Genomic DNA, 13,796 nt, shown 5'->3' with positions numbered 1-13,796 from the left:
TGATATGTAAATGACAAATCTGTGTTCACACGTATACTAGATCAATATTAAATGTATTGTCATCTGCAATTTGCCTTACAATAAGACTCATTAACTTTTATTAAATGCTGTCATATTTAATTAGGGCAAATACATTTGCTTGCGGTGAGCCCTATTTGATCCTCCAAGTAGTTTAATTGTGCGAATAATTGCCACAGAACAATAAAATATAAAATTATGTATAAATAGCAAACACTTTTGAGAGTTTGGGACAACTAAAAGAGGCATACTATTTCAACATTAACATTGCACAATTAGCATTGCTTAATTAACCAATAACTGATCAGTTATCCTGAATGTAAGCAACACACATTTTTCCTCATGTATATGCTAGTGGTGATTTTACTCCTGCCATTCGTACACATTGCATGCTAGCTAAATTGGTCAGACTATCATGGACTGTTAGCTCCGCAGAAAATAAATTATAAACATATTAACCATAATTGAGAAAACTAGGAGATGTACTTGTGTGCCAATTAGCAAAATCTGTATGATTTACCAATATTGCCCAATTTATTTTAAGATGGTCACTACCTTCATATGGCCTATGTAAACAAATATACTAAAAGGATAATGTATGTAATTTTCCTCTGAAGATATCCCCTTTTTGTAAAAACATTTGTAACAGCACAAATTAGCACACTAAAACACAACTATCGGGCATGCAGCACTTCTAGGCTGTCAATGGCCACTCTTTATTTATGTATTTATACATTTTTATTTAGTGCAAGCATTACCCAAAGGTGCCAGAGTTCTTTACAGTAGGTTATTTCATCTGTGTTTTTATAGCGTGTTAATCACTTGTGAGGGTATCCAGGCGATCTGTAGCAGGTGTGTGAGGCCAGCCCTGGGAGCTTACTTGAAAAGCAAGGTCTTTAGCTTCTGTCATATGTCAACAAGATATGGAGGCACCTCTGATGTGTTGTCGGAGGTCGTACCAGGCTTTATGGGCCAGGCACGAGAAGACGTGGCCGCCTGCCCTGCTTTTTTATATACATTGGGCAGTGTTTAATTTGTAAATAAAAACGTGCCGGTGCCCAAAGCTCTCCTCAGAAACATGCGGCTGCTGCATTTAAATGTGCAAGCACAGAATACAGAGGCAGAGTAATCCTGAAGCAATCTCGGGTCTCTTTAATCCATTTACAGCCAATCCCTGCCCCTTCAGCTCACTCTTGTGCTTTCTGCTTTCTCCTTTTGTGACGCTTGTTTGTTTTTCTCTTCCTCTGTCTTTCCCATATGTGTCTTTTGCTCACAGAAAATGCTTGAAGCAGAAGAATAAGTGCCGGCCCTAAAAAATAAGCGCTGGTGCCCAGCCTGAAATCCAGCTGCTCGAGTTAAGTACTGACAGGGGGTGTGTGCTAGTGAGAGACCAGCAGAGGTGTCTGGAAGGTTGGTGGAAGTGAAGGGGCTGTTCAGGTAGGCAGGGTTGGTGTTGTAGAGCTTTGTAGCTGTGGATGAGGAGTATAAAGTGGACTTACTTGTGTTTCAGGAATCAATGGAGTTCCTTAAGTTATGGTGTGATGTGGGCTTGGCGTGAAGGTTGAGCACTCGTCTGGCTGCTGTGTTTTGGCTGGTCTGCAGTCTTCTTGTGAGCTGGTTAGTAATTCCTGCATATTAGATGTTTTCATAGTCTAGTCTGATGGTGATAAAGGTTTGGGTGATTGTCTGATAGTTATTTGAAGATTTTCTTCAGCATCCTTAGTATGCTGGAGCAGGCGAAGACCACTAAGCTTATATATCGTTACATGGACCAAATTTTACCAAACACAATTACGTAAGCCATAGTTGCCAAGTCTATGGTGATGTGCTGCTCCAGCCAGGTTTTTTTTCTTTGAATTCTGGGACTTGTAGACTTGGAACAAGTGCCAGATTTCAAAGAAAACCCTTGGATTGCAGCAGCACGTCACACATGTACCTGGGAATCTTGGCAGGGTAGATAGCTGTAGAATTGTGAGCGCCAGATGAAGCGGAGGTGGTGTAGTTCTGAGCCAAGAGGTGAGTGGACATGTTCTCATTGGTTGGGGATTAGTTGACTTGTTAATTGTCGCGCATAGACTGCTAAACTCTAAAAAAAAAATGTTGCAGTTTTATACAGCCCGTGTCGACCCGACGGTATGGAGCGCTTTACATCAACTCCAGTTACACAAGGACACATTCATAAATGTAAATTTGTTGGAATTCTTGTAAGATCGCTACCTATTATAAAAGTGTTTCTGGTAAGTGATGGGTTCTCTCACCATGCGTATACAGCTTGCACACTTGTCACTACATTACACGGTCGCGGTCTAGTGTACGAAACTCATGGACTCCATACAGCCAATGCACTTCCGTGGCATCTATATTAGGCACACTTTTAAAAAGTCTGATTGGTTGGTAGGCGGGCTTAGCGTCAAATGTCACTATCACAAGACTCAATGGTAAAGATACAACACCCAAATCGTGGAGTCTGTTCCGGTCTATTACAGAAACTACATATCCCGGGGGGAATGTAGGTAAAACGGAAGCGATGTTTTTTTTAAAAGAGAAAGGCTTGGATACTTACCAATCAAAGAACTGCGCGGGGCTCGTAGCTTCGGGTGAGAAACCAATTAGTACGTCCTGTGGGCGGGGTTTTGGAGTCGCTGAGAGGGGAACCGCTGCTGCCTGTTAAGAGGTACGGTGTGGTGTTAGTGGCGAGGGCCTGTGCGGGTGGTCCAGGAATGTAGGTTAATAGGGGCTGCAATTCTGGGGCTGGCATGGGAGGCTTTCAGTGATTGAGTCTTTCAGATAGATGTATTTAGCGCCGTCAGAAGGAATCTGAGGGAAGCTGGCTGGGCGATTTGAGAGGTTCTCTCTGGAAGTGGAAGGCGGGCTGGGCGAGCTTTGGGGGGGTGTTTAACTTTAAAGAAACTGAGACTACAAGGTGTGTTCCTAAACAATCTGTCACGTTATTCTAAAGAAACTAGTCTTATACGTCTCCCTAATTAAGCAAGCTGACCTCCATTTCCTGGTATTTGGTCATTTCTTCTAACGTTGTCTTAATGGCCTTACTATCCCATCGTGCGTAGTGGATTTTGATATACAGCTTAGGCCTGCGAATGTACCATAGGCAGCAGTGGACCCAGTGGCAGGGCTCCAAACAGGATCAGTTTTCACTTTAACCCCATATGTAGTGTGCACAAATGGTGAGCGCCCCTTGCTGCTTAACCTTTCCTTTGTTAATTATGTCTTCTCAACTTCCTGATCAGTGCAATTCTTCATTATCTCTAGGCCTTTCTTCCTCGTCCCCAGTGCTTTAAATGGGCAGGTAATGTCCAGTACTGAGTATCTTCAGTTCTTTACTTTGAAATGGAGAGTACCTGCACTTACCCAGGACAGCTATTTTATGGGAGAGTACCAGCACTTCTGAAGAGCAAACAGGTACTCTAAATAGTTAGTACTCGCACTTCTGTATGTCCATTTAAAGCGGTGCTAGTTCCAGTCATCACTTAGGAGGTTTGACCCACCGCAAGTCAGGGAAAAAAAAACATGAATGCTGTCAACTAATCTCACCCTTCCTCAGTTGGGTGTTACAAACCTGGCAACATCCCAAAAAATACCCAACAGATTGAGGAGAGAAAACCTTTAGAGACTGGGCCTATGGCGGGGGCAGGGCTTTGATCCCATTACCTGGCAGTACCATCCCATTTAAAGCACTTACGGTTATAGAATGGAGTTCATTTTGATTAAATGTTTATATGCTGATTTGTCAAAATCGTACCCCTTGGAGGAAATGGTTCCTGGTTCTTTACAGTTGGACTCTCGTTATGAGCCGAGTTGGAAGGTCTTGCGTGACAGTGGAAAATGTTTTAAAGGGTCCGTTGTGGACAAAAAAAACTGGATGTAGCTCTAGAGCAGTGGTTCCCAACCTTTTGACTTCTGTGGACTCCCATTTTATCAATACTGGAGCCCGGGGACCCCCACTGACTCATTATTGGACTCCGTGGACCCCCACTGAGCCATTACTGATAGTTGGAACCTAATATTAGTAAACTTTCTAAGCAGTCGCGGACCCCCAGGGGTCCCCGGCCCACAGGTTGGGAACCACTGCTCTAGAGCATGTGTATTCTTGAGCACACTTCGCGTTGAAGGCTGGAGTTTACAGTGCTTACACTTTCCTGTTTTTGTTGTCTGACTTTAAATCCCTCTTTAGAGCTATTCGGAAGGGTCATGGCTGCACCTATATTTTGGAGGAAGTGGGACTTCTGGTGTAATTCTGGTCTAATATTTCATTTGGTAAATTTGAGCCCTTCTCTGTAGCTCCTGTTGCCGCTCGTTGCAACCTGTTTTTGAAGTTTAGAATACAAATGCAGCACAAAGGGCTGTAACCGTCTTAAGAACGCTTTTTGAAGGGAAAACATGTTTGGGGCGAGCTGGAACTGAAGTTGCACAAAATATTCAAGGTGAGAAAACATTACTTATTCAGAAAACATCAAACCAAGAGTCCTAGTTCATCTTTGTCCTCCAAGCACAAGTGATCCTTTTGGCAGCCTTGCAGAAGACAAAATGATGGGGGAAAAAACCCAGTTTAAATCATCTTCACAGCAATATCGTAAAAACCAAAGTCAGAACGGGAGCAGCAGAGATCATCGTACCTGACTATGCTGTTTCCCAGAAACCAAAGTGGTGGGCCTTAGTAAATGGGAGGAAGAATGCATAGTTTTTTTTTTTTTAATGGAAATTTCCTAAGGTCCACCACTGATGCATTGGCGTTAAAGATCGTGGAACATGGTAATGAAATAGAATTGTTATTGACTTTAAAAACTCTGAACAAGTACATCATAAAAATCCATTCACGATGGTTACTTTATTAAATATTATTCTTTTGGTTCAGAAGGATCATTACTTGATGACATTAGATCTGATGAATGCGTGCCAACGGCAGAGTGTCATCAGAACTATTTAAGGTCTTGCATCCAGGAAAGGATTGGCAATTCAGAGTACTGCCATTTGGGTTACGATCTAACCCAAGTTTATTCAACAAAGTGGTGACTCCTTTGGTTTAATTTTTATAGGTCCAGAAGATTCCAGTACATCTGTACCTGGACCACTTGTTTCTTCATGCAAATTACTCCACTTGTTAAAAGAGAGCATATTTATGCTAAACAAGCATGGATTGATCAGGGGTGTTGAATTTAATAAAATATTTACTTGTTCATGGAACAAACAGTTTCATCTACTTGTCCTGTATAAAAAAACAAACAAAAAAACAGTTGTCCCTTTGGTGGCATGTAGTGCAGCAACAAATTATAGCTGCAATCTGATTTTATAAGAGCTTTGATAAATGTTTCTTTGATTATGCCAGGGTTAATACTATAGTAGCTCTTGAATACTAGCAATTTCCCGATTTCGCCACCTTTCTGTAGATCTACATACTGGGACTTGGAGGTAGCAGTAAGCAATAATTCCAGGGCAAATTTTTCTATTCTGAGAAAGGTTAGAAATTTACTCTTGACAAGGGCAGAAATAAAACTTCTCCCATGGTTGGGAAAAAAAGGTTGGAGAGAAAACGAACTCGTAAAAACTCAGCAAATTTTCGCATGAGCAAATCTATACATGCATGTTTGTTCATGCGAAAATACAGTTAACAAATTTTTTCTAAGAGTACGATTTCCTGGTCTATGTCTGTAAATTCTGGTGAATTAATGAAAATGTAAATCTGCACTAATGAAAAGACATATCATGGATGGACTTTTGTGAATTCTTTAAGAACTGGGCCCCTAATTAGGTATGCTGTTAACAATACCTTTTTGTGTTATAGAAAAATCCTGTCTCTCGATCTACCCATCCATCTATCTACTGGCCTCACTGTCAGTGATAGCATGTGCTCTGGGAACATAGGCAGAGAAGCATCTACTCTGAATTTTAGGGTTTCTTATAAAGGAGAAAGACAAATGTAGAAGTAGATGACCTTGTCAGGGTGTTTACCTACTCCCAGAATATGACTTTATCTAAATTAATGTTTCACAAGATTTGCCAGAGATTTGACACCCCATTTGTAGCCCTATATGCATCCAGGACAAACTGCTTACTCCAGAGTAGTGTTACTTAATGTTGTTGGTAAATGACAATGCTCTACTGCAAGATGCTTTGTTAAAATTAAAACATTGCCTGTTTCATGTCCATTAAAGCTAGGCATCGCAAACGTTTGTTGTTCTAATAAGTGGGTGGTGTTCTAAAAAGGTTTGGGAAGCAGTGCTCTGAAGTTTTGTTCCAGCTTCCAGGAAAAAGAAACATGGGGAGTAGATGTTCTTACTTAATTGGCAAAGGAGCTCCTGTGTGATTTTCCACATTTCCTTTGATTAAGAGACTATTGTTGAACATGGTGAGGGAGAAAGTGGATATAATTTTGGTATTACACGTTTCGCCTTCAACCTCCCTGTGTTGTACCTGTTAGTCCAGCCACCTTGAAGTTTGTCATCCCTCTGGGTCACCTACAAAAAATCCTTTCGGTTTGGAGGTTGAAAGGTTGAACCTTATACAGAAAGGTTTGTCCCTTTTATGTTATTGAAGCTGTTCAAGGTTCAAAAGACCCTCGATTTAAAATCAGTGGACATTGGGGAAATTTTGAGTCGTGTTGATCTCACATGCTCTCTACTTGCTTGGTGTCTTCTATTCTTGAAATCCCATTTCACACTTATTTATCTTTGCAAACCCTTAAGTTGCAGTGGTTTGTAATAAGTGTTCTGTGAAGATGGTTATTCCTTATAGGAAGCTGAGACTTTTGTATCGAGGCTGTTTAAGAGTTTTTCTGTTGCTAGACCTCTTTTTGTGCTAAGACTCCACCTTGGGATCTCCCTTTGATCTTGAAATGTCTACATTCTTATCCCTTTGAGCCCTTAGAGGTCGTAAGGTGTTTTTTCTGGTGGCTATCGCTTCAGCAAAACATTCGTGTGACGTTTCAGCTGTTCTGTAGTGCTTAAACTAGATTCATCTTTTCTTCTTAAAACACATTGGAAGCTTCATTCTTTTCGAGGAATTATGAATTATCCTTCTTTCTTTTCTTTTTTTACATCTGAGGATGTGAGGCTATCGAATTTGATGGATGTTAAACGAGAGTTGCATGTTAAACTGACAAATCCAGAGAGTGCAGGAAATCTGACAGCTTGTCAGTTTTGGTTTACCTGCCAAGATAGCATTGTATGGACAATAACAATGGATTGGTGTGCACCCCTGAGTAATTACCAGTGGCTGAGATTAATTAAATCAGTCATTCCATCCATCATTTTTTGTATACTTTCGGGAGTCATCAAGAGGGATGAGTATTACCAGACAGGGGTCCAGTGCACACTGTCTCACTGCAACCAAACTATACATTGCTGATGAGCCCTAACTAGTGCGAAACCGCTTTTGGGTTGCTTGTTTTCCAGTTCAGGGAGGTCCTGGCCTGGCCTTTCTAGCAGGACTGTAACCATTGGAGCAGGGTCTACTGGTTTGCATATGCCTGGGTCTTAACTGAGGTGGTATGGTGTGCAAAATAACGATGAACTTATGACACATGAGTAGTTACCGATGGCTGAGATTTAATTCAAGCATTCAATCCACAATCCATATATATATATATATATATATATATATATATATATATATATTTTTTTTTTTTTTTTATACTTTAGGAGGTAAGAAGGCATCTAAAATGACTCTGGGGTTTTGGATTAAAGAGACAATTCTCTTTGCATATTCAGACCAAGATCTACAATGTCTAAGAAACATTCAAGCGAGGAATGGCAGCTTCTTGGGCAGAGTTACAGGGTCTGCCTCATGAAGAATTTTGCACAGCTGGATCTTGGGCTTCTGAGCATGTTTTGTTAAGCACTATCTATCATATGAAGAACATTCTTCTGATGCACATTTTTGTGATCATTTTCCCCCCTAATTTGCCACATACTCAAATATCTAAAGCTTAGCTTGCACGTTTAACAAAGTTTCTTTCTCACCCATTTGAAAAGAGTGTATGACGCACTGACATTCCTGACACTACAAAATGTAAAAGATCCCCCCTTCAACTACTGATGGTATGCTTGGTCATTGTAAGCCACATCAGTTTCCCTATATTCTATAAAATGCCCACAGGATGGATTGGGGGCATTCGTTTGTCTACTACCAGAATTGTTTACATGACATACACTGTTTACAAGACAGCAGTTATTCCAGTTGGGTACGGGAGACTTAAGCTTTATCCTAAATGTGTTGAATCTCTTTTCCAGATCTAGTCCGATACACAAATGTAACTTACACTTTTGGGTGAGTTTATATTTTTGAATAAGTTTGCTACTTTACATATTCACAAACTCAGAGTGTAAACTTACTTTAAAAATTGTAAGTTAATGATTCCACACCCAGAGTAATGTACTTGGCTTTCTCTTGTGTGACTGGAAGATGTCCATCCCTGACCTTCTCTAACCCTTCCTACCTCTTCTCTAACCCCATCCCCTTTTGTAGCAAGGCTGCCCCTTCTTTCATCCACTAACTCGAGTCCTACCCACATTAACTGATAAAATGTACACTTAAGTGTCAGGAGACTCCGCAGTCGATGCAGAGAACTCTGAACCCTTAAGTACAGGTAACATGGAGGCGTAAAATGAATCGGACCCCCAATGTCTTGAATCTTGATATGCCACTTAGTGTGACACAGAAATAAATAGATCTCTAACGTTCTGCGGGCCTGCTTCTTTAAGGAAGAGCCTATAGTGTAAGTAGAGTCAAAACAAAAAAAAGATGAACAGCACTACACTTTTGAAGGGAAAGTTTGTAGTGGGTAGGAAGTGCTGTGACTGACATTGTCAGTTTTTTTTTATTTTGCAAAAAGTTTCTATACTTCTAAAAAAGAAAAAAAAGCAGAAGGTGACCTGACTCTGAGTGACAGACGCCCAGGTGTTGTTGTCTGTTTCTCTGAGCATGGAGCAGACAAAGTAAGTACCCTTTCATTCCCTGCTCACCATGGTGCTTCCTGTCGCAAGGAAATGTAACAGTAAATGTAGATCGATTTACAAAACTGAAGGGTGCTGGCGAGCTGTGCCTCTTACCCCAACCTTAGTGGCCAACTTGCCCTTAACATCATAGTTCTTATATTCTTTTCTGCTTCACCTGACGATATTTGTGGTAGTTCAGTGTCCATAAAATGACATTCCTGTGCTTTCAGGTGGGACATTGGTGAATTAAACACAAGAAAGGTAATATAAGGAATGCTTGCTATTAGTCTAATCACTGGCAATTGCTTGGGTGTCCACCATACCACCTCATATTAGACCCATCCATACGCAGATAAGCCTTGGTCCCGATCCATTAAGAACAGTCCAGCCCGAACTGCCATGCTTGGCCCTCTGTACTGGAACACAACCAACCCAAAACCTATTTCAGCCTCTTTTTTTCAGGTGCAACTTGGTTCTAGTGGCAAAATGTTGACGGTACCAAAGTCTGGGCATACTCTTGGCCGCTTGTGGTGTTAATTCAAACACATAAAAAGTCATAGGAGGATTGCTTGCAAATTGTCTTACTGTTGGCCATTACTTGGAGTAGCATTCTAACCCTGGAAAGGGAGTGGATCTTCCCAACATTTCAGTGCTCAATCGAAATTTTAAACACTATGCTTCTTTAGCCACAGCTAGAGGCACCTTTTTGTAAATAGCTGTATGCTGTATGCTGTCTTGCAAGTGGCAAATGGAAGGTTTGTGTTTAAAATAGTTTATCATCCCTAGTTGATTAAAGACTTACTTTTATGACACTGATGTTGCCTGTAAAAAGATGTCAGTTTTGCGAAAAGCCAGTAAAGCTCAATACAATTTTTTTTTTTTTTTTTTTTTTTTTTGTAGGTCTTGAAAACATTTCTTCTTATCATTTGGTAACAAGTTCATCTGCTGTGTCCTCGAGCTGCATTTCATTCCATCTTCGATTTGTATTCCAGGAGCGTCATGAGCACAGTAAGTAACTCCAGCCTGCTAGCTATCACATTATGCATATTTTTGTTTCTTTTTCAGTGCTAAAGAAGTTGTGGCTGCATGCTTTGTGAAGCACTGTATGTCACTATGAATGCTAACTAGGAAGGATAAGGTGGCAAAACTTTCTTTTGCAGACTAGATCTTGTGTAATAACTCCATTAACTAAGTGCTGAAAATGTCTTATCTATGCAGCTCTAATTACTGGAAAATTATGTTTTGCTTAACTTTTCCTATTCAAAAACTGTAATTAAAAGAAAAGTTGTAAAATGGGTATAAAGGTTGAATGCTGGCATGGTAATGTTTGACTGCTACCAGTAGACATAGGAACTACTTTAGAGTTTTGATAAATGGAAAAACATGGGGATTAATATCTGCTGTTTGATTTGTATTGCCATGATTTCAAGACTGATTTGAGTATCATCCTGATCGAGATTCCTTGCTCAATGGATTGAAGACTGAATTGTGTATCCCTTCCCCTATTGGGATCTTAATTTCGCCTTGGTTGTCTTACCCCCTGTCATCTAGAGCTGTGAACATGATCAATGGCCAGATCCCTCGTTTCTCAAAAGGTTCTTACACTGTTTTGTAAGAATTTATTCACTTGATGTACCATCTATTTTGATTTTTAATCTGTTTTTATTATTTCACAACAATAATGGTGAAGCCAGCATAGACATACTGCTATATATATTTATAGTACATAGTTTCCATATTGAGCACTACCGAACAACTCAGAGGTTAGCATATATACATAGCCTGTAGTGAGCACTGTATGGGGGATAGATAACATTGGTTCCATGGCTGGTTCAGTGTGAGAGCAGCATTGAGCTGTACGGTCCCTCCTGTGTGTCAGATATCCATCTCTTCAAAGTGTTCCCAATATGATTGAGTGTGTAGGGTAGTTGTGTGATTTCAATGGTGTAGTGATCTCGTAAGTATAAGGAATATCCTTCAGGGTGGACATGTGTAGTTTCTAGCCTCTGTGTTTATGATGTATGTGCCAAGTCACACCTCCCACGCGTGCGTTCCTCTTGTGTGCAGCGTTTTTGTAGGAAGTTGGCTCGGTATGTACTATTTCAAAGTAAGAAATAGCATGCACAGAGTCCAAGGGTTCCCCTTAGAGGTAAGATAGTGGCAAAAAGATAATTCTAATGCTCTATTTTGTGGTAATGTGGTCGAGCAGTTGGCTTATCAGAGGGTAGTGTTAAGCATTTGTTGTACACACACACAGGTAATACATGAGGAACACACACTGAGACAATTCCAGGCCAATAGGTTTTTATATAGAAAAATACATTTTCTTAGTTTATTTTAAGAACCACCGGTTCAAGATTTACAAACAATACTTTAAATGAAAGGTATTTCACTCGGGAATCTTAGGAACTTTGAATCATCACAATAGCATGTACAGTTTTGGCAAAAATGGCAATAAGCTATTTTAAAATTGGACACTTAGTGTAAAATTCAACAGTTCCTGGGGGTGTAAATATTGGTTAGTTTCGCAGGTAAGTAAAGCACTTATAGGGTTCAAAGTTGGGTCCAAAGTAGCCCACCGTTGGGGGTTCAGGGCAACCCCAAAGTTACCACACCAGAAGCTCAGGGCCGGTCAGGTGCAGAGGTCAAAGTGGTGCCCAAAACGCATATGCTTCAATGGAGATATGGGTGCCCCGGTTCCAGTCTGCCAGCAGGTAAGTACTCGCCTCCTCGGAGGGCAGACCAGGGGGGTTTTGTAGGGCACCTGGGGGACACAAGCAGGCACAGAAAGCACACCCACAGGGGCGGCCTGGTGCAGAGTGCCAACAGGCGTCGGGTTCGCAATAGGTTTCAATGGGTGACCCAGGGGTCTCTTCAGCGATGCAGGCAAGGGGGGGGGGCTCCTCAGGGTAGCCACCAGCTGGGCTAGGAAGAGGACCACCTGGGGGTCGCTCCTGCACTGGAGGTCGGATCCTTCAGGTCCTGGGGGCTGCGTGTGCAGTGGGTTTCCCAGCCGTCGGGTTCTTTAAAGCAGGCAGTCGTGGTCAGGGGGAGCCTCTGGATTCCCTCTGCAGGTGTCGCTATGGGGGCCCAGGGGGGCTCAACTCTGGCTACTCACGGGCTCGCAGTCGCCGGGGAGTCCTCCCTGTAGAGTTAGTTTTCCGCAGGTCAAGCCGGGGGCGTCGGGTGCAGAGTGGAAAGTCTCACGCTTCCGGCAGGAAACGTGTGGTCTTTAAAAGTTGCTTCTTTGTTGCAAAGTTGCAGTCTTTGTGGAACAGGGCCGCTGTCCTCTGGAGTTTCTTGGTCCTTTTAGATGCAGGGTAGTCCTCTGAGGCTTCAGAGGTCGCTGTTGCAGTTTTTCTTGAAGTGGGGAGACAGGCTGGTAGGGCTGGGGCCAAAGCAGTTGGTGTCTCCGTCTTCTCTGCAGGGCTTTCAGGTCAGCAGTCCTTCTTCGTCTTCAGGTTGCAGGAATCTATCTTCCTAGGTTCTGGGGGGCCCCTAAATACTCAATTTAGGGGTGTGTTTAGGTCGGGGGGGGGTTAGTAGCCAATGGCTACTAGCCCTGAGGATGGCTATACCCTCTTTGTGCCTCCTCCCGGTGGGGAGGGGGTCACATCCCTAATCCTATTGGGGGAATCCTCCATCTGCAAGATGGAGGATTTCTAAAAGTCAGTCACCTCAGCTCAGGACACCTTAGGGGTTGTCCTGACTGGCCAGTGACTCCTCCTTGTTTTTCTCATTATCTCCTCCTGCCTTGCCGCCAAAAGTGGGGCCGTGGCCGGAGGGGGCGGGCATCTCCACTAGCTGGGATGCCCTGTGGCGCTGTAACAAAGGGGGTGAGCCTTTGAGGCGCACCACCAGGTGTTACAGTTCCTGCAGGGGGAGGTGAGAAGCACCTCCACCCAGTACAGGCTTTTTTCCTGGCCACAGAGTGACAAGGGCACTCTCCCCATGTGGCCAGCAACATGTCTGGTGTGTGGCAGGCTGGTAAAACTAGTCAGCCCACACTGGAAGTCGGGTATGTTTTCAGGGGGCATCGCTAAGATGCCCTCTGGGTGTATTTCACAATAAAATGTACACTGGCATTGGTGTGCATTTATTGTGCTGAGAAGTTTGATACCAATCTTCCCAGTTTTCAGTGTAGCCATTATGGTGCTGTGGAGTTTGTGCATGACAGACTCCCAGACCATATACTCTTATGGCTACCCTGCACTTACAATGTCTAAGGTTTTGCTTAGACACTGTAGGGGCATAGTGCTCATGCACTTATGCCCTCACCTGTGGTATAGTGCACCCTGCCTTAGGGCTGTAAGGCCTGCTAGAGGGGTGACTTATCTATGCCATAGACAGTGTGAAGTTGGCATGGCACCCTGAGGGGAGTGCCATGTCGACTTAGTCATTTTCTCCCCACCAGCGCACACAAGCTGGCAAGCAGTGTGTCTGTGCTGAGTGAGTGGTCCCCAGGGTGGCAAAAGACATTCTTCAGCCCTTAGAGACCTTCCCTGGCATCAGGGCCCTTGGTACCAGGTGTACCAGTTACAAGGGACTTACCTGGATGCCAGGGTTGTGCCAGTTGTGGAAACAAAAGTACAGGTTAGGGAAAAAACACTGGTGCTGGTTAGCAGGCCTCAGCACACTTTCAAATCATAACTTGGCATCAGCAAAGGCAAAAGGTCAGGGTGTAACCATGCCAAGGAGGCATTTACTTACAGTTTTCAACACACTTGATTTTTCTGCACATGCCTAGCGTAAGTGTGTTTAATCACTTGTGAGTATCTGGAGTTGCTGGCACATTCCATTGCATTGCTGCTTGTCTCTTAAAGAGAA

At 42.7% G+C, this 13,796-nt stretch overlaps 1 protein-coding gene across 1 annotated transcript in view; it reads left to right on the top strand.

The window, feature by feature from the left end:
- Positions 1-2,577: 2,577 nt before the first annotated feature.
- The window catches only part of RNF4 (ring finger protein 4), a 201,557-nt gene continuing 190,338 nt past the window's right edge, over positions 2,578-13,796 (top strand). The window contains exons 1-2 of the mRNA XM_069205866.1: positions 2,578-2,692; positions 9,870-9,977. Of these exons, the coding sequence (XP_069061967.1) occupies positions 9,969-9,977 (9 nt within the window). The 5' untranslated portion in view covers positions 2,578-2,692; positions 9,870-9,968. The remainder of the gene's footprint in view (positions 2,693-9,869; positions 9,978-13,796) is intronic.

Source organism: Pleurodeles waltl, chromosome 1_2 (assembly GCF_031143425.1).
Source record: "Pleurodeles waltl isolate 20211129_DDA chromosome 1_2, aPleWal1.hap1.20221129, whole genome shotgun sequence".
Lineage (NCBI taxonomy): Eukaryota > Metazoa > Chordata > Amphibia > Caudata > Salamandridae > Pleurodeles > Pleurodeles waltl.
The sequence above is the reverse complement of the archived record's forward strand: the minus strand, read 5'-3'. Positions and strand labels throughout refer to the sequence as shown.